Genomic DNA, 22,598 nt, shown 5'->3' with positions numbered 1-22,598 from the left:
GAACCACGGCCATGCATCGAGTTCCCGGCACACAACAGAGAAAGATGTCTATATGGTTTTGTAATTTGATTTGCTTCTCTTGGTGTTACCGACTCAAAAACAGATGAATAATACGGCGTGTCGTTGCATTGATGATGCTGATGACGGAGACGTTTGAAACCATGACATCGTCTCTGGGCTCTGATGGACTTACACGTGCCTCTCTCCAAGGAATACTTTGATGGGCTATGGTCCTTTTTCTGCTTATTACCACGGGATGAACAACCGCGATATATTATGAACTTGACGGTTCCTAGACATTCACCTTCAAGATTCTACGTCTTGCCCTACCCACTTCTACCATCTCATTATGTCGTCGTGAAGCACGTCTCGCCACAGGTGTGATGCATTGGGAAAGGTGGCGAAAGCGGCATGGCGGGGCGCACGGACCTCGGAAAACGACCAGCAAAAACAGTCGAGAGGCACGTGTGTGACCCCACTCCATCGTCAAAATTTCCACTTGCACACTGGTTTATCGAAAAAAGTTGCCCGCCCTTCAAGCGCCTAACAAATCCTCTTCATACTCCGCCACCTTCTCTTGCCTCTTGCACCAGGCCTCTCTGCTTCAGCATCTTCAGCATTATCCTGCATCGCAACGCAGTCACATCACTAGGGCACCGAGTATAGATTTACTATGACCGACGGCTCGTCGCAGTCCTTGTCGCAGCTTATCTTCCAGTCCATGTTCATACCTTAAGCGCCCCCGCCCGCTGTTGCCTGAGAGACGCCACCATTCCCAGCAACCAGCACACACGACCACGACCGTCACGAACCACATCAATGCGACCGTTTACCCCCACGACGAAGGCCTTTTCTGGTCCCATCTCCAAGGCCTCGACGCCGGTCCGGTCGATTTTGAAGCCCGCCTCGGTCCTGGGCAGGAGGAAGGCCGACTATGCTGGGCTCAGCGACTCGCTTGATGCGCCCGAGACCCCCAGCAAGCGACGCAAGGTCTTCTTTGACGACATCCGAAACGTGACCTACGAGGTTGGCAAGAGGACGATGAATGATGTAAAGTTGGAAGTCAGGACTGCTCTCGAGGAGCACCTGCGAGGAAATGATGGCCAGTACGATACTCTCAAGGAGCTGTTTGCCAGCGATAAGCAGCGCTACCTCCCTCCTGTTGTTGGCGAAGAGGATGACACCCTGAAGCCCCATGAGCTTCAGGTCTATGTCATGGCCCTCACCGGATGCATCCCCATCCTTAAGGACAAGGCCTGTAACGGACTAGTCAAGACCATTCTGAAGTGCTCCTGGTTGGGGCGAGATGATGCCTTTGTCAAGGTCTTTACCCACTTCCTGGCCGCCCTGGTCAGCGCTCAGGGTTCCTATCTATCCCCCGTCCTGGGCATGATGGTAGAGAAATTCTCCGACACCCGAACCTCTGTCTGGTGTGTACCAGACTTTCCGGAGGTCAACCGCGAAACCATGCGGGACAGGCTGCACTCCACCCTCCAGTACCTCCTCCAAATGTTCCCATCCGCCATCCCAGTATTGGAAAACCTTCTCGGCTCAAAATTCCCCTTCCCCGACGAGTCGATGCGTGTCCACATGGCATATATCCACAATCTGCTGCGCATCAAGAACTATGTCCCAGTCTTGCGCGACGAAGTCCTCGACCTCATCATCAACCGGGTTGTCAAGATCGATTCCCAGATGCAGGTCGACCTGGAAGACTTGGACGACGACGTGACGGCGGCTGTCATGTACGCCTTGCGGGATCATTCGCGCGATGTGGAGTGGGAAGACGATGCGGACGATGTTAGCGACACAGAGTCAGTGGACAGCGACGATCCCGACTTTGATGAGGATGCGGCCAGAATCAAGTCCATCAAGGGCAGCGTCGAGAAGATGGATGCCGCACTGGACACGCTCTTCCAGGTCTACACCCCACACTTTGCGAATCCCGGATCCGATGCCGCTTTCGATACGTTTACGATTCTCCTCCGCGAGTTTGACCACATGGTGTTGCCCACCTACAAGTCGAGGCACACACAATTCCTCATCTTCCACTTTGCTCAGATGCACGAGCGACTGACGGATGCGTTCTGCGGTCAGCTCATTGCGACTGCTTTCCAGGGCAACACACCAAATGTCCTAAAGCAGGCGGCGGCGGCGTACCTGGCCAGTTTCGTCGCCCGAGGAGCGCATCTTCCGGGACACCTGGTCCGAAGCATCTTCTCACTGCTCATCCACCACCTTGAGCAGTACCGCAAGAAGTACGAGCCGTTGTGCCGAGGGCCGGACCTCAAGCGGTTCCACCCTTACTACAGCCTTGTTCAGGCAACACTGTACATCTTCTGTTTCCGCTGGCAAGACCTGATCGTGGGCGCGCCGGAGGATGTGGACCCGGAGGATGCCTCGTCTTACATTGGCCAAGAAGTCGACTGGGTTGGAACTTCGAGAAAAGACTTATCAGTCCAGATCTTTGGCAAGCTGAACCCGTTGAAGGTGTGCGCGCCAGTGATTGTTGAGGAATTTGCGAAGCTTGCGCATCGTCTTAACTTTATGTACGTTTACCCGCTGGTGGAGGGAAACAAGCGGATTCGCCTGACGCAGTTTCTATCGTCGACGTATTCGACGGGTGGAGCTCTCCGAGATGCTGGCTATGAGTCGCAGGATGAGAGCTTCCACCAGTTGGATCCATACTTCCCATTCGACCCTTACCAATTGCCGGTCAGTAAGCGGTGGTTAGAGAACGATTACGTCAATTGGAAGGCTGTGCAAGGCCTCAATGCCGAAGATGAGGACGACAGCGACGACTTGGATGATCTGGATGACATGGACGAGGCGGATCTGATTGAGGGGACTGCTACAGACAGCGATGGCGACGACTACGAGTAGAATGAGGCCAGCGCATGGTCATGTAATGTTTTCTTAGCGAGGCGTTGGGAGGGGGGGGGGATCTGCATTTACAATTTTTTTTTGACATTTTTATGGGATACGTACAGGCTCATGGTAGAGAGACCGAGGAGTTAATCTCGGAAATAAAAGCCAAGAATGTTTTGAACCACATCTGGGAATCCTTTTGATTACTTTGAATGGTTGTCAGCAGCCTGTCAGAAAACAGTGTCGCATTCAAAGTGGCCGAGGGCCGTCTCCGCAAGGCCGCCCTTAGCACCGACCTACTACTTACAGCCTGGAGAACAGGCTCCGGAGGGGGAGAAAACCCGCTTGGTTTTTGGAGTCGCGAGCGTTGCTGGCCGCTGGCTGCCGGACTGCCGACTGCTGACTGCTGACTCCTCCCAACTCAAAGCCAACGCCAAATTCGTTCAAGGAGAGTCCCGCTCACACGCCGCTATCTGGAATCCGGATTTCCCCTTTCGCCGTCAATCTGCTTTTGCCAGTCCGATTCCATCGCGGACGGCTGGCCCACCAAGTTCATCCCTTCGGGCGGTCGGCCGCAGCCCACTCAACTCCGCGGGGAGCGGGCTCAAAGCGCAGCCGTGAAAGAGGCGGATGTTTATGACGTGGACGCAAAAAGGCGTGAATGACATCACCACGCGATTCAACAGCCGCGGCGCCAGGCCCGGCCGGCAAGGGCAGTCGGCCGTCGTTTTCGACCTTTTGGAAGAAGACGAAGCAGGTCTTGCACGGGAGCCGCGTCGAGTTTGTGCGCCCGGCGAAGCAGAGCCGCGATGCGGTGCAGAGTAGCGAGTGTAAGCCCTTCCCCGCGTTTGCCTGAGTGATCCGGTTCGTTGTGGGTGTCGTTTGAGATGAGCCATCTCTTGGAGTTGGGTGGAAGAGACAGAGGTGGTGCCGACATGATCGGGCAGTGGGCGGATGAGCTCTCGTCTGCAGGAGTTGTCGACTCACCTCGTCCAGCCCCGTCTCCAACCCTCCGAAACAGTTTGAGATAGATTAAAAGCTGACCCTCATTCTAGCTCCGGACGCCGGCAGCGAGAGCTCGCCGGCCAAGCCGCTGACCGCCAGCGAAAAGGCCAAGCTCCGCCGGGCCCAAGTGCGGCGGGCACAGGTGCAGCATCGCCAGCGCAAGGCGGAATACGTCAAGAAGCTGGAGCTCGACATCACGCACTTCCGGGAGCTGATATCCCTCACAGAAGGCGAGGCCGGCGACCTGAAGAAGGAGAACGAGGCCATGCGGGCCCAGGCGCAGCTCTTTGGTATCACCGTCTCAACCGCGGCGTTGGAGAACTCGCAGCAACCAGCGTCCATGGAAGGAATTGAAGCGCAGATCGATCGCTTGTTGGACCCAAGCCAACGGGCGCCAGCTTTTGCAGCATCTCAGGCGTTTGGCCAGGTCGACACCCTGCCGCAGCAGCCCGCCGAGGCGACGGACATGTTCGGCAATATCGACATCGACGACATCATCGTGTCGTTGAAGAGCAATGACGAACTGCGCACTCCCGTATTCAGTGTCCGCTCCAGCACCAGCGACCCGAGTGCCAGCAACCAGAGCTCCAGCGCCACGAGCCCGCCGACGAGCGAAGGAGACTTCCAGCTCTCGACGGACCAAGAGCAGTTGGCCGTCAACTTCATCCTGTCGTGAGTAAACCACCATAGCTTCCCTACATCCAGCGTATCTAACAAAACGTCCAGACTCGAACATTGTTGCTGGGACCATTTCTGCATCGGCGACTTTCCCGAGCACCAGCAGCAGTCGGACGACTTCAGGGGCCACACCCTCATGGCGTCAACTTTCTGCATGGCTCGCGCCCCCGAGGCCGTCTACGTAGGTCGCAAGAACATCTCGGCTACCTCAGACTGCGGCACCGGCCGCGGTGTCGACAAAATCCCGCCTTTCTCCTTCGAGTGGCCTTCAACGCGCATCTCCCTCGCATCTTTGCTCGGCCTGGCGTCGTCGCTCAACCCGGGCGACAAGGAAATCACCCCCATCCAGGCGTGGTTTGAGCTTGCAGACCGCTATCCCATAACCGTGTTGCTAGATCCGCAGTTGCTTCAGGTCCTGAGTCGGGAACTCAACAACGTGGTCAAGTGTCTCTATTTTGGCGCCGTCATAGAGCGAGAGGCGTTTGAAAGTGTCGTGGGGAGAGTTCTGGGACCGGATTTGGATCAGATGATGGCCGGTGCCGTGATTGAGCAATCTGAATAGAATCATTTCAGTTGATATATTCGCAGAAGCGGTCGATGTGGAAGACGTTGTGTCAGTGGGAGCACACCTCACATGGTCTCGATGGAATATGTATCTTGCACAGGATGATGGTATGGGAGCTCACAGGAACAGATATTCGGGGGTCGGATCCTAAACGGCGGTGTCTACAACGCCTCTCGCCCTTAACATGTAGAAATAGACCTGGTCGTAAACGTTCTATTATGGCAAACCCTTCTCCTTATCGCTCACACGCTGAATGAGCACCATACATGGCTTGCTGAAATACAACCTTTGCTCGTCACAAACCCCTACTGCCGCTACTCCATGCAAAAACCATCGACTTTTGTATTATAGCGCCTTGACTATGCTCCGCTCATCAAATATGTCCTTCAACAGGCTCGAGATGCACGCGTCCCGGTCGAGCCGTCCCATCGCATACGTCGACTCGAATGCAAATATGCTCAGCTGGCCGAAGAACGGCCGCAGAACCTTGGCCACCACTTCGTCCTTCCTCTCGAGGCTGACCTCGTCACTGATGCCGCCGGGTCCGAGCAGCGGTCGTCGAGATGAGCTGCTCGCTACCAGATGCGCGACGGACTCGGTCTGCAGCGCAGAGTTGGCCGCGACCGCACCGAGTTCTTCGGAAATCTCGTCTACGAGGGCGACGGGTTGGTAGGTGGAGGATCGGTAGACGGCGTCAATGGTGTCTGTGATGAAGAGCCACTCGTGCAGCTGGAAGTCGTCTGGTGCCACGCAGATGAGGAGGTCCAGAAGCTTGCAGGCCTGCAGAATGGCGGCATTCGTATACGTGTCGGATGCAGTGCTGTTGTCCGGCGCGACGACGGACGATATGGCCGAGTGAATCTCCGCGTTGACGACAGGCCAGAGCATGCCGAGGTGGATGGCACTGGTCTTGAGAGTGAGGGCCCGGACAACCATGTAGATGTCAGCGCGCGTAGTCGAGGACGGGGAAGATGTTGACGACGCGGCGAGGAGCTCGACAAGCTTGTCGAAGATGGTTGTAAGCTCCGCAACGAAGGCATCTTCCGCAGCAGCAAGGATCAGGGTTGCGATTCTACGAAGGTTGAGCTGCGTCTTCCGATCGGCCTCGAGTCGGGCTGAGGTAGCGCCGACTCCAAACACAATGCCAGCCGTGGTAGGCGCGTTGATACGAGAGACAATCTCAGGCAACTTATCCTTGTCAGTCAAAGTCCACTGCCTGAGCAGCGGAATCCAGTTATCTTTTGCAAGTTCTAGCTTCATCCCAAAGAACTTGGGGTCGTTGAATGCGTCGCTGACATCCTTCTTCCACGTCTTCTGGTTGTTTTGTAGCCGTGATAGCTCTAGGAGGAGCTGCAAGGTGCTCTTCGAGAATGTATCGGGGAATCCCTTGGCACGCAGGGTTGGACCAATGACATTGGTGGAGATGGTCGCGGCGGCCGAGAGTACACGATCAGGCTCCACGAGAATCTTGATCAGGTTGGGTACGATGGAGGCTAGGATAAAGACGACATCATCAGGCCCGTCGGCCGCCCCGTTGACCGTGGTTCGGCGAACAAGCTCAGTCTTGTCCGGGGCTCCGCTGGAAAGGACTGGGTCAGTAAAGGCCATAGGCTTCGTAGTAAAGAGAGCTGCGAGAAGCCGGAGGAAGATATCCTAAATGTAAGTCAGCACGAATCTTCTTCATTGTTGTGGTGGGGGTTTTCTTACGCCCAATTCTCTACGCATCCTCTTCTGCTCTCCGAAGTTGGTGTTGTCGACCTTTTCGCCGAGAATTGCTGCGAACTCGAGTAGGTTTGGAAGGGTCTGTCGATGAGGAAACGGATTTCCGAGCAAGTCCTTCAAGAAAAGCATGCAGTCCTGCCAGATCTCATCCATAGCATCATCCTCAAGTGACCGTGCATACTCGACAAGGAAAACCACAAGGTCAGAGTCCTGAAGCGCTATCGTCATTGTTGATTTGCGTCCGGGGTCTAGCGCGGTTGGGTTGCTCCGGCTGTAAATGGCGTTGAAGAGAGCGGGGATGGTGTGTCGAGGACGAGAAGCTTCCAATGCAGAGAGGAGGTTGAATACCTCGGATGGTCTTGAATCGACGGCTGAATTCTTCCAGATATCGATGACAGTCTCGAGGCACTCCAAGTTTTCAGCAGTGAAGAGTTGTTCGAGCAAACGCCGTGCACGATTTCTCATCCGCAGGGATGTGTAGAGAAACGATGCCGACGAGTTTAGGTCCTGCTTGTTTGAGTCTTCACCCTGACCCCAGGTCCAAATCTTGTAGCAGATGCGAACAGCGTCTTGAAACGCCAGGTGGACCGTCAACCGGTCGTTTGCTGTGGCGCTGCGAGACTGGGGGGCATCTGTCTGAAAGACGCCGGAGATGCTGCCGAAGAGTGACTGGGGTTGATCAGGACTCTTTGTTACTTGCGTTCGAGCCTCCTCCGCAAGCAGTTGCTCATGTCCTCTCGCCAGAACCTGCTCCAAGCCATTGACCAGAAAAATGAGTGTCGACTCAGGAGTAGCCTTCTCGCTACTGGTAGAAAGTGAAGTAGATACGAAGGTTTCGCTCAGATTTGAAAACGTGGTCCCAATCTCGTCGCATAGAGTCTCGACTAGAGGAATCAAGACTTGGAAGATAGATTCGGTGTAAAATGGCAAGCATTCCGCGACAAAGGCAACCCAGCTATCTAGGACAGGTCGACTGTTGGGAGAGCTGAGGCCCTCCTGTAGGCACTTGAGGAGTTGTGGAGGCGGCGAGGAAATTACCGGACGCTCCGTCGTTGCAACAGAAAGTCTGCTTCCCCGGATGGGATCGAAGCTCGGCGGCCTTTTCTCCGAAGTAGGTGACCCCGAGGCTGTGACTGGTGCAACATCGCGAAGCTTGAGAGTATCATATACGACGTCGAGTAGGAGGACTTGCACGTAGGGGTCGGGGCCCTTGAGTGCGCTGAAGAGTCTTTCAATCAGGATATTCTCGAAATGGAAGGTCGATAGAGGAGCAGCGTATGGGCTTAGGAAGAATTTGTGGAGGATTGTGAGGGCATATCGATAGAGCTGGTTGATGCGACCTTCGATTTCTTTGTCGACAGCAGCGGCCGGATTGCCTGTGATGCACTTCATACAGACACGAACAAAAAACTCTTGGAGAGTCATCTCTTCATCGGCTCCGGCTAAGTTCAGGTTAGTATCAAATCAGGTAGAGTCGGAGGAAAGGCTCTTACTGCTTATTTGCAGTTGCTGGCCACGGAAAGCAACATGCTTGGAGGCTAAGACAGCCCACGAGATGTCCCCGGCACAGGCGAGGACATTTGACAGAGTTCGGAGGTAGTACAAGCAGAGATCCAGATCTTCATCCTCAGAAAACGTCACTGAGTCTTCATCAGGCTTCTCGCTGCTGCCGATTATGTCGTCCAGGAATGGAATATCGTTGAGCTTAGTGGCGAAGATCAAAAAGAGTCTGCAGTATGTTAATCAACCTGCATTCATCGAGAAAAGGGGGATAGCCCTACCTGTCGATCCCTAGCATGCTGTTGAGCCATGCTTTTACTGTCATGTAGAGTTGTGATCTGTCGTCTTGTAGGGCGTCCAAGATCAGGAATAGTGGCTGAGTCAACATGACTTCGTAGTTGTCCGCTCCCGAAAGGCGAGGTAGAGACCTGAGCTCAAGTATCGGTGTCTTTGAACCACGACGCCCACCGCCGTATGTGTCATCTTGCAGAGTATGGGACCAGAGTACGCTCAGTGTGCGCCCTTTATCGACAGCACCGAAAGATTCCAATGAGCTTGAGTCTTCGGCGACGATGAGGCTTGATAGTGCTGCTTCAATATCACGGTTGGAGTATGGTAGGGTGGATTGTAATTGCCAGAGGCCTCGAACAGCCTCCACGTGATACTTTGGCTCAGACGCGGATAGATATGACCAGGCATGTCTAACCAGAGGGCCAACCAAGCTTGTCACCTCGTTGGTTTCGATTCTCTCGGCGTGGTACAGTTGTGTAGCCATATTCAACATTGCCGAAAAGTCCGAAAACTGCAATGGCGACGGTTGCTCGAGGTTCTCAACTAAGAATTTCAGGATCCGCTGTTCGGCGAGCTTATACGTCTTGGGCATCTTGTGCAGCGCCAGGATTAGGAGACGCGTGCGGACGCCCAAGTCGGCCAGCGGTTTTGAAGAGTCCTTGTCGCCACATATGAACTTGACCACCTTTTGAAACAAAAGCTCTCCAATTTCCATGGCGTTGAAAGGGGGAGGGGACGCATCGATATTTCCCTGCTCATTGACGTAAAAAGTCCGAATCTTCTTGAGGACATCAATATTGGAAATTGTCAAGGCCGATTCTGCTCCTCGCTTGCTGGTAGGTGGATGCTTCAAAAAAGCCCTCTCAGGGACAAGCTCGAGGAGTGAAATGGCGATGTTTAGGGTTTGGCTTGCCACTGATGCCGAATTACCCGAGTGGTTTGATGGTTGGCGATCCGTCCAATCTTCTAACATTGACAGAGCAGCCAGAGAGGACAGCGGGGCGTGGATAGTTATCATCTCTTCCTCGCGGACATTGAAGTTGGCTAGGACAAAGCTGATGAGTGAAAACTTGTCGCTCTGCTCGTTGACGTTGACAGTTCCGGCACCGATAGCTTGGGCCAAGAGTGATACGATTTCGCCATATATGAGGCCGCTCTCGATCCCATCGAAGAAAACGCTAGCACTACGCAACACTTCCGTAAACTCTGCTTTTGTCGACGCTTGGGCTTTGAATTGCCGTACACTCTCAATGATAGGTAGGAAGACCTCTGGAATGACAAGCCCGCCAATCTCCCACCTGTCCATGAGGGAGAGACAAATTCTGTACGGGCGTGCTCGTTCGCCCGCACTACTTTGATGGCTGCCTTTGATCATCTGAAGAAGTGCTCTGGTCAGTGGATGTAATCCGAACTCTTCAAAGAAGCTCGTTCTGGATGCCAAGTATGCGTGGTGGTGAGTGTCAGAGGGACTCGTTGGCTCAGCACCAGGTTCGGTCTCCGAATTGGTCGGCTCCGGCCCAAGAAGCCAGGCCCACAAGCGCCTATTCAAGCTCATGTCTCGTCGTGTGACCACGCCAACAGCGGCCTTGAGGAGCAGCTCCAGATCCCCGGGTTTCACTCGGGTTCGAATGACATTAGAATTGAGTGGCAGATGGGAAACGAGAAGATCTAAGAAACCACGCTGGATGAGCAACTGCTCGTCAGAGAGACCGCTTGCGAAACATCGTAGTAGCAATCCGGGTTCAGGGGATGCCACGATGGCTGCGATCTTGTTCCTCCGGTCATCCTCGCTACTATTCTTGGTTGTCGCCGGTGGACCCAGCTGAGGTAGGCATCTTACCAAGTAGGCTAGGGCACCTGCCCGTCGGCTATGGCTAGTGATGGATGCGAGGAAGAAGCACTGCCAGAAGAAGGCATCGCCGGAAGAATGACGCTCAGCCAGTTCCTCGCTATTCGCAGGCCTAATTGTATGCTTGAAGCTCTCGACCATGCGCAAGGTTCTTTCGAAGTCCTCGCTCGTCTCGTCTTCCAAGCCTGGCAGCAGGGCCAGAATGATAGATTTCATCGCCGGCCGCAGGGAGCGGGGATCTATTCCGAGGAAGTGTTGTTCTAGAATATCCAGGTATGGCGCTCGTACTGCCAGGGAGGCAAATGACAAGGTCGATGCCAGGCCAGGGAGATAGAGCGGGAGGTCCCTTGACAGCCCATCGGTACCGATGACTGTGAAGACATAGTTGTATACTTCGAGAGCTTTCTGGTGGACTCCTGACGGCAGAGAATAGTTGAGGCATTGGGATAGGCGTTTCGCGACTGTTGCCTTGGCTGGTATTGTGGTTATCGACTTGGGGCGAGCTTGAAGGGCCTAATTCAAGATGGTTAGCACATGGCCCCCGGACTGAATGCACTAGCCATCGGAATTCCAACCTTGAGGAGCCTGTTCAAGAAGGATATGTAGTCTGCCCACTCTTCCAAGGCCGTCTCGAATAAGACGAGTGCCCTGTCGACACCATGGGCGTACTTTCGGTACGTCTTGTCTTGAGCTGGGAGCTCATCTGTCCAGCATATGTTAGCGACCGCAATGGAAGCTTAGAGTGCGCTGGCGCATGCGCACCTCCACCGAGCTGGTTCCGCCATTGTCGTGGAATAGGCGAGTCTCGTCCAGAGGCCTCGGGCGAAACCGACCGTCGGCCGGAGCCAGATTCATGCGTCATGATTGGTGACTATTCGGTTCGAGGACGGGTATGCGAACATCGAGTTCCCTACTGAATGGCGCCGGTGCCAGGGAGCATCGCTGGGAGCCAGAGCGCGCGAGGAGGAATCGTGAGTAGATCGGAGGGAGGAATCTCAAGATGAAGCCGCGAATCCCACCTGGAAGGCTACGTTTCACCCAGCAGCTTGACCCAGCTCCCTGGGGGCGCAATGAAGGTACCTAGGTATCCTGAAATACAGGGCATGACGGGGCGCTGATTGGTCACAGCTGGCCCTGGCGCGTGTCTCCAGCACAAGGCTGCAGCAGCCCCTCCAAACAGTGGCAGGGCATTCGCTGTGCGTGGCTGCGTCATGGCCGGGAGGTACGTAATCAACACGTCTCTGTACCGAACTTTCACAGGCACTAAGCCTTAATCAGGAGCCAAAGACGTCGACTCTAGGCCTCAGGGAGCATGGGCAGGCCTTGACTTTGAATGCGAAGCTTTGGTTATGCAAATCACTAATATTTCGAACAACTTGGACAAGGAGAATGGCATCTGATATTTAGGCTGAAATAATATTGCGGTATCAATGCGGGACGCAGAGTGCATTGAAGTGTCTTCATCTTCTTTCTACATTGAGTTAGCTGGCGTAAATGGTGCCTCTCAGGGTGTGGATCCTGTGGCCCTCCTCTCGTCATGGCTGGGCCTCGCACCTCCAACCAACGCGACCAATCCACCACCTCCAACCAAACGTCACCAACGATGGCATAATGGACGTGCCTGACACACACGGAAACTCAACGGGCCCGTAGATGGTCGTGGGGTTTTCTAGTAGATCTCCTTCTACCCTCAAACCGTTTGATCCGGCAATGCAACACCAGCACACTCCATCAAGATGGGACCGGACCCCGATTCCCAAGACGACGACCACCGTCCCCCTCTCCCTCCTCGACCCAGCACCAGTGCTGGCGCCGACCCGAAATCCCTCCAGGCGCAGGCTACAACTGCAATAACCCCCGTGGATATCCAGACGCTCTCGTTCCCAGATGGATCGCGAGGCACATTCCAAACTCTCGGGCCCGACTCTGTCCCCAGCCCAGCCGATAGCGGCCACGCGACCCCCCACCATGCCAGCAGCATTGGCGGTGAGGCCGACGATGCTGCGAGTGTCATGAGCTTTGCGCCGACTATGAGGCCAGCTGGAGACATTGCCAGTTTACTTGCCGGAGAACTCCATAAGAAGAGCCCAGCATGGAACATGCTTCGCTCTCAGGCGGCCACTGTGCAGCCATTCGAGAGGACGAGGATTGGTCCGGGAGATCACCTCGCCGAATTTGACCAAGAATTCAGCCCGCTGCCAGAAGAGGAAAACAAGGAGTTTGAAGATGATGAGAAATTGCACATGTGGAAGTCGAAACTGAAGCACTATTTGATCTTATCGTCCGCTGGGAAGCCCATTTGGAGTCGCCATGGAGACCTGAGTTTGATCAACTCGTCAATGGGCGTTGTGCAGACCATCATATCATTTTACGAAGGGGCTAAGAACCCGCTCCAGGCCTTCTCTGCCGGAGACACCCGGTTTGTCATAGCGACTGAAGGGCCGCTCTACTTTGTCGCCATCAGCAAGCTTGGAGAGAGTGACTCTCAATTACGAGCGCAGCTGGATGCACTTTACATGCAAATCTTATCCACACTAACCCTACCAAAACTCACACATATCTTCGCAAATCGGCCATCGACAGACTTGCGCAAGCCGCTAGAGGGCACAGAGTCCCTACTCTCATCTCTGGCTGACACTTTTACCAAAGGATCCCCCTCAGCCCTCCTCGGATCCTTGGAGTGCCTAAAGATTCGAAAGTCCCAGCGCCACACCGTCAACAACACGTTCCTGAAGTTGAGAGCCGAGAAGCTGCTCTATGGGCTCATTGTGGCCGGTGGAAAACTCGTCAGCGTCATTCGGCCACGGCGGCATTCCCTTCATCCTAGCGACCTGCAGTTGATCTTCAACATGTTGTTTGCGAGTGGCGGCATCAAAGGCGGTGGCGGTGAGAACTGGATTCCCATTTGCCTGCCGGCATTCAACAACAAAGGTTACCTCTATATGTACGTGAGCTTCTTCGAAGGAGCCTCCGGGGAGCAGGCCAGTTCCCCGAAGGCCGCAGAAGGCCGCTCGGCAGAAGAAGGAGTTGCAATTGTCCTGATAAGCGCCGATCGGGAGAGCTTCTTCGAACTCAAGCAGATGCGGGACAACGTCGCTCAGCAACTAGCCAAGAACGGGACTCTTGCCATTATTCAGAACGCCGCGCGAGCAGGTCGCCCGAAGATACAAGATATTGCTCCGGGCAGCCAAGTCAGCCATTTCCTGTACAAATCACGAGCCAATGTCCAGTTCTGCATGGCGTCATTAGAGCCCACTTTCACGGACCTTGTTGAGCGGAGGAGGCTCATGACGGTGTATCACGAACTGCATGCATCCATACACGCCAAGCACGCGCACCTTAAGGTTCTGCACAGCGTCGGAGAAGACGCGACGTCGCTGGCCTGGATCACACCCGTCTTCGAATTCTACTGCGTAGCCGGACCGAACGTGTCCAGGTCTACAATCACACAGGGGGCAAACAAGATTATCCATTGGGCCAAAAAGGAAGAAGAACGCCTTTTCATTATTGGCGGCGGTGTATTCTGAACCGATGCAACCCTCATATACAGTCATCAAAACACGTTTTGTGTTTGTACCTTCCGAACCCAAGACCGAGACCACCAACGCCTAGTATGCACTTCTTATGCAGGAATCAACCCATGACTGTGGAACCCGTGTACCACAGCTTCTCGGCACATTGTCTCGTCCATTGCCTCATCCTGACCTCGATGATGACACCTCGTTCATGTTGACAACGGCTTGAGAGAACGTGGCGCTTCTCACCGGCGCTTCAGATTCCGAGGGAGAAATATCGCTTGGTGAAGGGGATAGCCTAGCGCTGCTCTGACCATGGTTCGGGTTGCTCTCGAAATAATCACCCTTCGGCTCGGAGCGGTTTCGAACGGCGCCCCATGATTTCCTGGCCCATTCCCGGATCCGATCGTTGACGGTCGACCGGCGCTTGGTCTCTGATTCCCAGGAGGAGTGGCGTAGGCGCAAGGGCGTTGGTGATTGCAAGCCTGATTGCCTTGTGCTGAAAGATGGTCGTCGACCACTCTCGCCTCCGAAACTGGTACGGCCATTGGTGGAAGTTGAAGGGTAAGTCATGGTGTCTGTCGCGAGTGTCGTCCTTGAGGCGTTCATGAGAGCTTCTGAGAACGGTGCGTTAAAATCCTCGATAAAGCGCGGGCTCCGTAGTGAGCTAGTGGTGGGACGTTGGATTTCACTATGCTGGGCGTCGGGCAAGGGGATCCTGAGGTTGGGTTTTCGGGAAGCCATTGTAGCGTGACAGGCGAGTTCAGGCGGGCAGGGCGTTCGGTATGATATGGTGAGTATTGGTAGGAAGGGAGCGGGGAAGCTGGAGTCGTGACTGGATGCAAGGGAGAGCAGGCGAAGAAGATGTAAGACGACGAGGGAGGGAAAGACGGAGGGAAAGACGGAGTCGCAGACAGAACGAGGGCGCCGCTTGTTTACATTTGATGTTTGAATTGAGAAACCCAAAACCCCAAGAAAGCGGCGAACGGGTTTCTTTTTTGCCCCAGGAAATGGACCAGGAATCCGTTGGCAAGCTTAACAATAACCACTGTAACCACATGAACACCTCGGGATAAGCGTCCGGTAGACCCCTGACTAGACTTCGACAAGCTTGCATGGATCACAGGCCAAGTGGACTCCAGTGGACTCCAGTGGACTGCGGGGGTGCGACGGTGACCAGTGGATGACGGCCCCCGGGCGCCAGCGACCCCAGCGACCCCAGCAGAGGCCACAAGGACGAAAAATCCTGGACAGGGCGGCACAGACTCGTCGACGGTGCAAGCCACATCGGGAACCGAGTGGACAAGAAGGGCAATTGTGGGCAAACTGGGGGCAAATTGTGGGCAATTGTAGACAATTGTAGACAATTGTAGACAATTGTAGTGGGAACGCTTCCAGAAGAGCCAGAGGAGCCTGTAGGCCCTCGCCACTGAAACCAAACCCTGTTACCCTGTTGCCGAGTCAAACTTCAGAGTTCGGCTCGCTGGCCGGCCGATTCCCCCTCCCAGCGAACCCACCGCGTGTCCATAGACCGCCAAACGCGTCTGTTCTGGGCAATGAGTCACGTTATGTGCGGTGTCGGTCTGGAGTGGGCTTGGGTCTTGTGAGGGCCCTGACTCGGCTCCATCGATTGACAGGAGCCCTGGCTGACGTCCCGTGGTGTATTGCATCCATCACGAGGGGTCTAGACGTCGAGGAAGCACCGACGAGGGGGGACCCGTTCCCCGAAAGTGGCCGACCAACGTGACCGCAGAGCAATTCTCGATAAATCGGGGCCCTCATTTCTTGCCCTTGTTCGCGCAGCATGCAGGGAGTATCCGAATGCATTTGGGCTCTCCGTCCTGACGCCTGAAACCTGAACCTACCCGACTCGACTACCCGACGCCATCGAGGAAACGAGCGTGTCCGTGTCGGGCGAAGGGCAGTCGCGAGGGCGAGGACGATGATCGATGCATCTGCACGATTCCGCCACAGACATCATTTCAGCTCGAATCGGCGGTCTGCATTGGTCTCGTTGGTCTCGTTCAAGGCTGGTCCGGTGGCGCTTTCGGGTTCTCGAGGTAGGCAGGTAGGGATGATGTACATAGGAAGGAAGCCTCTCTTGGATACCTACAGGTAGGTAGGTACTGACTGGTCTCCGACGAGGGTCGCTGTACTTGCCTGTTTCGTGGTAGGTGCAGTTGGAGGAGCTCTTGGAAAGCACCTCCCTCCTGCTCGCAGCCCTTCGTCATGGCACTTTGAATCAGGTGGCAGCTGCCACCTGCCTGCCACCTGCCCTCATACAGCTGTAGAATGCGTTTTCTCCTTCCTTCCTTCTGAACTTCTTCGGTTCTCCTGTAAATCAGTCAGGAACAGAAAGAGAATTAGCCGTGACCATGTTCTCTCGCACTTACCTTCCTCGGGCCATGTCAGTCTCGATCGCGCTCCGTCCCTGTGAGTTGCCTCACAACGCAGCTTCACGTCGCCTGATCGCCTCGTCTTCCGCAAGCTCGTCTTCACTCTTCAGGATGCGTCTTGAAGCCAGGCTGTAACGGCTGTCAGTTGGCTCGTAATCGCCCGCTCCAGGTTTCTTGGTCTGTTTTGATTGTCCTTGGTCGTCAGTGAACATTTCCCATATCACTTAGTCCATCTTATTCTCCCCCGCTGCCTCCAGATCGCGGGGCTTCAATACGCCTCCATGGAGCTCGAAGAATCTCACCAGCGGCCTGCCAGCCAAAACTCACATTACAGCAGTCATCGGCCCCATGTGAAGCCAGGTCATCATGCTCACTCCCGGCCACCTTCACATCAACGTCGGCCGCTTCGCAGCGTCAACGAGAACTCGACACTCCTCCGGTCTCCAGGTCCACTGGAGAGCATGCTCAAGACAACAACCGAAACAGGCGACATTGGCATCTTCTCCATCAAGGCTACACCCCCTTCGGTGACTTATCATCACCCTCCCCGTCCAAGACCCAGCTTTGGTGACGCAGGTCTCCTTACCCGACCTCACTCTCGGGGACTTGATAACTTCGTTCACGATGACCGCAAGGCGCTCCCCTCGTATCGAGATACCACGTCCGAGATTATTTCGCTGTACGGCTCGTCGACCCAGCCGTCCAATTCACGGCCCTTCTCTCCGTCACTGGATGATGGTCGACGGTCATACTCCTTGACAACATGCAGCTCAAGACAACTACCTTCCCAAAAGTCATCATGCACTTTGCAAAGCTTCTCAAGTTCCGGTGGTCTTCAGCGTCCTCGTTCCCCTTACCCGTATCCGACCCGTCTGAAACGACCTGGATTCCGACCAGCTTCCCCGGCCATGACAGACAACGGAGGTGTTAATTACAGTAAGATGGTTGAGCTTGACCGTGTCTCATATGTATGTGCCACTGGAACGAGTGTCTTGTTCAGGACAGGTACTGACTCTTTATCCAGCGGACTGGCCATGGGTCCTACAAACCAACATACTACTCAAGCCATCGTCGCCCGCCGCCTCTTTCTCTGCGGCCAGATTTCAGCAGGTCGACGTCTTCTTTGCCTTCGCGAGCCTCCCCTGGCCCGTATTATCACGGACCTGGACCACACCGTTCCAGAACTCCCAACTCGATGATTCACTGGGGCCCTAGGCCACCACGTCGGCAACAAGATTGCAGCGACCAAAGTGTTCGGTCAGCCAGTTTGACGTCCATCGTTGAAATGTATCAGAGACCTATGAATATGAGCAAACAGGGGCCACCTCTGCGTTCCACTGGTTCGTTCTACTATGACTACACTGAGGAATTCGAGACAGACCCCCAACAAGGGCCTGATCTTTCCTCCCCTCTTTGTCCTATTCCTCAGCGTGCGGGTAGCACTAGTCGACCCATGGTCTTGAGAGAAGACAGCCATTGTCACTTGGAGGCCCAAGATGTCCCAGCCGCGTCTCATGAACGTGGACATGAGAAGGACATGGCCGAAGGTAGAGTCTTCCTTCCAAATGGATTACAGAGACTAACCAGGTCTCAGAAAGCACACACAGCCCCGTTCTGATGGAAGTGGAAGAGGTTTCATCACCCAAAGATGAGCACAATGCCAATCAGTCAACCTGCAATTCTACTCAGACCATCGACACGAACCAGGTTCAGCCAACTCCGTATTTGAGTGGACGTGTCAGGGGTATTGAAAATGTCGATGCCATGCTGCTTCAAACCAGACTCGTGAACTCGAGATCAGCCCCCCCTGCTTCGCTGAGAGTGGAGGTTGGAACCGGCTCGGATACAGATCTAGAGTCATCGCCAAGTCCCGAAAGCACACTGAGTTCTTCTGGGGGTGGGCTGTGGCAGTCGTCTAAGTCAGGGGCTGGGGTTAATGACCCTCACGGACAGCGAGCATTTCGGTCTGCTTCTCGAAGACTGAGGCATACGATGAATTCAGCGTGCCCAGAGACCAGTCCCGCGTTTGACACTTTTGACCCCTCCGCAAAGATGTCATTGGATACGCAGGAACATGGTATAGTCATCGAAACTGACCCGAACATCCAAGAGGCCAAGTCGAGACATTCGAAACATCGGGGCGAACTGCCAGAAACTCACGCACTGTTCCCAAACCACCCATCTCAGACACAAAGATACGCCGCCGAGTCAAGAGGAGAACGGCCATTGGGAAAACACCGACGGAACCCAGCAGCTGCTGTCATCAAGTCTCCCGACACTCTGGAATCAGCTACTATAAATCTCAACCTGGCCCATTCAGTTTCAAAGGCGGACACTCCCATCCTATCACCGAACCCAATCTCACCTGCACAACAGTTGAAGCTGACGAACAGCATCCCTCAGTTGATGAAAGCGCTGCCTCCGTTGCCCCAAGAAGCACAGCAACGGTGTGAATCACCCTGTGAGAGCTTGTTGACAGAACCAGAGGTCTCAACAGGGCTTCTCTTTACCAGCCCAACAAAATCTCTGATACACTTTAAGTGCGAAGAAAGCCCCAGCTTCTTAGCCCCAAAAGTTGTCTCTGACGAGAATGGTCCGGAGTCATCAAAGGCCAATTGTCGAACAAGGTCGTCGAAATTCAAGATTCGGATGAAGTCATCCCGTCCTCCCAACATGGAAGGGCAAGCGACCACAGGCCTTAAGGCAATCTCGGGAGGGTCAAATGACTACCAAAAACCAAGACTCAAGCTCAAGATATCCCGCACTCACCTGGGTCAAGATAAACCAGCCGTCCAACACGGAACAGTTATACGAAACCAAGCGTTGAAACAATGCAGCTCTTTGTCGGATCTGGGTCGCCGCCCAAAGAAGAATCTATTTACGAGCCGCTGCAGCCTTGAAGAAGTGTGCTTCGACAAGGAGACACGTCCTGGGCTCGAAAAAGGTGGATTGAAAGCGATTCATGAAGGAAACGGAATTGAGCCTTCTCCCAAACCATCGGATCAGTTCGATATCCCTTACCCTGCGTCGCCTAGTAAAGGGGGAAATTCAACAATCAAGCAAAGGCGAGATGTGGGGGACGGAAATAACCAACAACTAGTTCATAAAGCAGAGTCAACCGGGAATCGACGCGGCTTGCGGCAGAAGGTGTCACTGCTTCGACTCCGAGTCCCTGGGTTTCCTCCGCCCAAACCTAGGAAGTCCAGACAAGATTCAGACTCGTCTGGAAGCCATGGAAGCTCATCATCGCCCAACGTATGTGGTGATAAGCCATTGGGTAGACATGGAACCGTGGGTCACAAGCGAGGTCACGCAAGCTCACTTCGACTGGGCAAGCGGCATCGACGGGTCCGACGGTGGGCGTTTGAGGCGAAACGCGCTGTGCGATCATGTGTGAGGAGGACCTTGGATCGGTCTTCGCACTCGAGCGGGGAAGACTGAGTGTTGTTGGTCAGTAGAGTCATTTTGGGCTCTATTCTGGATCAGCTTATTTGTAATGAAGACAATCAGTACGGTATGTCTTGAAAACGCGAACCATGGCATGTATTAAGTTAGTGGCGGTCAAGAGGGTTAATTATTGTCCGTTGTTAGCATCGGAGTAGTAATGGAATCCTGCGGCTTATGTAGACATTAGAGCGAGTCAATTGAAAAATAGAATGCTAAACGACGTGAAAGGTTTATTTTTGAAAATTGAATCAGCTTGTTGGTCGGTTGAGAGACAGAGGCAGGTCGATGTCAACATATAAGCACGCGCAATTAAATAAGACGACGGATCCGGTTGGAAGTTGAAAGAGGCAAAAAAGATTAAACTACCATGTCTATGTACCCTGAAAACGTTATCGTATATCCGCCATGAGCATCACGATTACTGATGTATTACCCTACTTAGGCCATGCCAAAAGTCGCAGCGTTCCGTCTCATTCTGGGAGACGGCCTCCATGGCAGAGCCAGAGTCGTGGAGCTGGAGAACCATACGGCTTCGAGTCTGGCCCCAGGGGAGCCATTGAGGAGCAGCGCTGTCTCGGTAGGGGTTAGGGTCGAGAGCGCGGACGAAGCTGATCCAATATTTCATGGCGATGGGAATGATGGGGGCGTTGTAGGTGGTGAAGCTGGGGGCGTGGGGATTATCCTTGGCGCCAAAGACGGCAGGGCCGTTGAAGAGGTGCTTGACGCCGAGGCCGTTATCCATGGACCCCTTGTCACGGAGGTTGTAGCGGTAGGAGAAGATGTTTGCAGCGTTGGCGGAGGGAGCGTTGGCGGCGGCGAAGGCGTTGAGGAAGTTGTTGGCTGGGCAGATGAAGGTGGCTTCGCCAAAGGCACGCGAAGCCGAGGGGAACCAGGAGGCGTGTTTAGGGAGAGAGTCCTCGAGGGGATAGTGCTCAAGCATGGCGTTGGTGCTGTCGACGGTGAGGCCGGGATAGTTGTCCTGCATGAAGTCGACGAACTCGAGGGTGTTGGAGGCGTTTGTGGCGAAGACGGATCCCTCTAGTGACAAGTATCGGGTAAGTGACTATACGTAGGTATGTACGAATGAAGGTGTTACTGGGATAGAGACATACCATCTGTGCAATGTCCGATCAGGACGGGCACCTTGACAAAAGCTCCTCGGTCGTACATGGCATACGGCGTATCGCGCAGAAACTCCCCATCGGTGCAAGGCCCGAAGTAGAACAAGGGCTTGTTGGTGCGGCCGGGCAATTCCCACGAGAGGTTGATGCCCTGGAGCTCCTCCAGCGTCTTTCCGCGGAGGCATTGAATCTTGTTGGCGGCGTCGTTGCAACCTGCGCTTGACACGACGTGGTCGTACTGGAACTCGAGATCCGAAATGCTGCGCTGGCTGGGGAGAAAGGGGGATTCCATGATGGCGCCGATGAACAGGCCGTCATCGCGGCCTCCGTTCGCGGCCAGTTGGAGGGCTACGGAGCCACCACCGGCCGAAGAGCCTTGGATGACGACGTGGTTGGGATCACCACCAAACTAGCAGGAAGGGTTAGTTGTTTCTTGATGGCTCAGGGGGGGGGGGGGGTTGATTGAAAGAGTGTCATGGATAGCACTGCGCGTACCTTTGAGATGTGTCTCTGCACCCACTCAAAGACAAAGCGTTGATCCAAAAGACCGGCGTTGAGGTTGCCGTCGTTCTTGACATCGGCTCCGGCGAGGAAGCCAAAGAGGCCGGTACGGTAGTGGAACGTGACCAAGACCATGTTCTGGCCCGACGTCTCAATGATTTCCGAGCCGTTGATCCATGGCCTCGCGAGCAACGTGTAGCCTACGCGAGAGAGAGAGAGTTAGTAACAAAAGAGCGATGGACTCGTCGGCATAGAGAGAGGTCTTACCACCGCCCTGGATGAAGACCATGACAGGGAGCTTCGCGTCTGCCGTGACGTTTGGGCTCCATACGTTCACGAAGAGACAGTCCTCGCCCGATACGGTTCCGCCGAGTTTGTGGTTGGTGGCTAAGCAAATAGTGCGGAACTGGACGAGTGTGAGCTCTGTGTAAGAGATCCGGCGGCTTAGTGAGAACGACTTACCTTCTTCGCGCTCTGTGTTTCGGTGGTGTGTTCCGGGTTGACGGGGGCTCGCCATCGAAGGTCGCCCGTGGGAGGTCTGGCGTAACGCATCCCGACGAATTCGTGGATGCCATTGGAAATGTAGTTGCCCTTGTATCGAGAGTAGTCCAGATCGACGGTTGGGCCGGGGCCAAGGCCGTCGTCGACTTCATCGTCGACTTGATCGTCGAGGCCATCATGAGTGTCGTCATGAGTGTCGTCATGAGGGTCATCCTGGGTATCATCATGTGTGTCATCGTCTAGGCCGCCGTCGCCAAGGGTACTGTTGAAGCCGCCATCACCGAGAGTACTATTGAAGCCTAGACCATTGTCGAGGCCGTCGTTGCTCTGTTGATGGTGTTAGAGTGAGTGTAGCAACTCACCCAAAAGGTAGCAGCTCACCTTTCTTAGGCCAAAGGACACGCCTAGCACGAATCCGAAAGCGAGCAATGCCAATGCTATAACTGTGGTCAATACGATCCATAAAAGGCGATTGCGCCTTGGACTTGGGCGGGCTGTTTTGGCAATGCTCTCGGAGTGGAAGTCGTCGGATGCAATGGAGCTGGAGTCGAGGCTATTATCTGAGTCGTCTGCGCCAAGCAGTCGCTCTGTGGGATCATAGGCCTTGAGCTCGACGTCGATCGAGGACACTGGCGTGGA

The 22,598-nt window shown here is 54.6% G+C and overlaps 7 protein-coding genes across 7 annotated transcripts; 4 read left to right on the top strand and 3 right to left on the bottom strand.

Moving 5' to 3' along the window:
* Positions 1–509: 509 nt before the first annotated feature.
* Positions 510–3,052, top strand: BGZ61DRAFT_438468 (RNA polymerase I-specific transcription initiation factor RRN3). The gene has a single exon (XM_046244243.1). It carries the CDS (start codon positions 820–822, stop codon positions 2,881–2,883), a length of 2,064 nt encoding a protein of 687 aa, XP_046112303.1. The 5' UTR covers positions 510–819; the 3' UTR covers positions 2,884–3,052.
* A 477-nt stretch (positions 3,053–3,529) lies between these two features.
* BGZ61DRAFT_525626 (uncharacterized protein) lies at positions 3,530–5,113 on the top strand (the record flags this gene model as incomplete). Its single annotated transcript, XM_046252805.1, has 3 exons — positions 3,530–3,698; positions 3,924–4,545; positions 4,600–5,113. 3 exons carry the CDS (start codon positions 3,530–3,532, stop codon positions 5,111–5,113), a joined length of 1,305 nt encoding a protein of 434 aa, XP_046112302.1.
* A 348-nt stretch (positions 5,114–5,461) lies between these two features.
* On the bottom strand, positions 5,462–11,340 carry BGZ61DRAFT_337053 (Dopey, N-terminal-domain-containing protein; the record flags this gene model as incomplete). The annotated part of the gene is made up of 6 exons (XM_046239022.1): positions 5,462–6,769; positions 6,824–8,280; positions 8,332–8,567; positions 8,620–10,991; positions 11,054–11,181; positions 11,241–11,340. The coding sequence occupies 6 exons, from the start codon at positions 11,338–11,340 to the stop codon at positions 5,462–5,464; spliced, it is 5,601 nt and encodes a 1,866-aa protein (XP_046112301.1).
* An 874-nt stretch (positions 11,341–12,214) lies between these two features.
* Positions 12,215–14,005, top strand: BGZ61DRAFT_525624 (trafficking protein Mon1-domain-containing protein; the record flags this gene model as incomplete). The annotated part of the gene is made up of 1 exon (XM_046252804.1): positions 12,215–14,005. One exon carries the CDS (start codon positions 12,215–12,217, stop codon positions 14,003–14,005), a length of 1,791 nt encoding a protein of 596 aa, XP_046112300.1.
* Positions 14,006–14,089: 84 nt separating this feature from the next.
* On the bottom strand, positions 14,090–14,833 carry BGZ61DRAFT_17139 (uncharacterized protein). Its single transcript, XM_046237595.1, has one exon. The coding sequence runs from the start codon at positions 14,735–14,737 to the stop codon at positions 14,174–14,176; it is 564 nt and encodes a 187-aa protein (XP_046112299.1). The 5' UTR covers positions 14,738–14,833; the 3' UTR covers positions 14,090–14,173.
* Positions 14,834–16,670: 1,837 nt separating this feature from the next.
* BGZ61DRAFT_470935 (uncharacterized protein) lies at positions 16,671–19,830 on the top strand (the record flags this gene model as incomplete). The annotated part of the gene is made up of 3 exons (XM_046248149.1): positions 16,671–17,357; positions 17,414–17,936; positions 17,984–19,830. 3 exons carry the CDS (start codon positions 16,671–16,673, stop codon positions 19,828–19,830), a joined length of 3,057 nt encoding a protein of 1,018 aa, XP_046112298.1.
* Positions 19,831–20,174: 344 nt separating this feature from the next.
* Positions 20,175–22,272, bottom strand: BGZ61DRAFT_438462 (Alpha/Beta hydrolase protein). Its single transcript, XM_046244242.1, has 5 exons — positions 21,921–22,272; positions 21,726–21,864; positions 21,453–21,658; positions 20,949–21,366; positions 20,175–20,874 (listed from the first exon to the last, which is right to left on the bottom strand). The coding sequence occupies exons 1-5, from the start codon at positions 22,008–22,010 to the stop codon at positions 20,255–20,257; spliced, it is 1,473 nt and encodes a 490-aa protein (XP_046112297.1). The 5' UTR covers positions 22,011–22,272; the 3' UTR covers positions 20,175–20,254.
* Between the last annotated feature and the right edge of the window lie 326 nt (positions 22,273–22,598).

The sequence above is a fragment of the Ilyonectria robusta genome (genome assembly GCF_021365365.1).
Source record: "Ilyonectria robusta strain PMI_751 chromosome Unknown BGZ61scaffold_1, whole genome shotgun sequence".
Taxonomy (NCBI): domain Eukaryota; kingdom Fungi; phylum Ascomycota; class Sordariomycetes; order Hypocreales; family Nectriaceae; genus Ilyonectria; species Ilyonectria robusta.
This window is presented reverse-complemented; position numbering and strand designations above follow the sequence as displayed.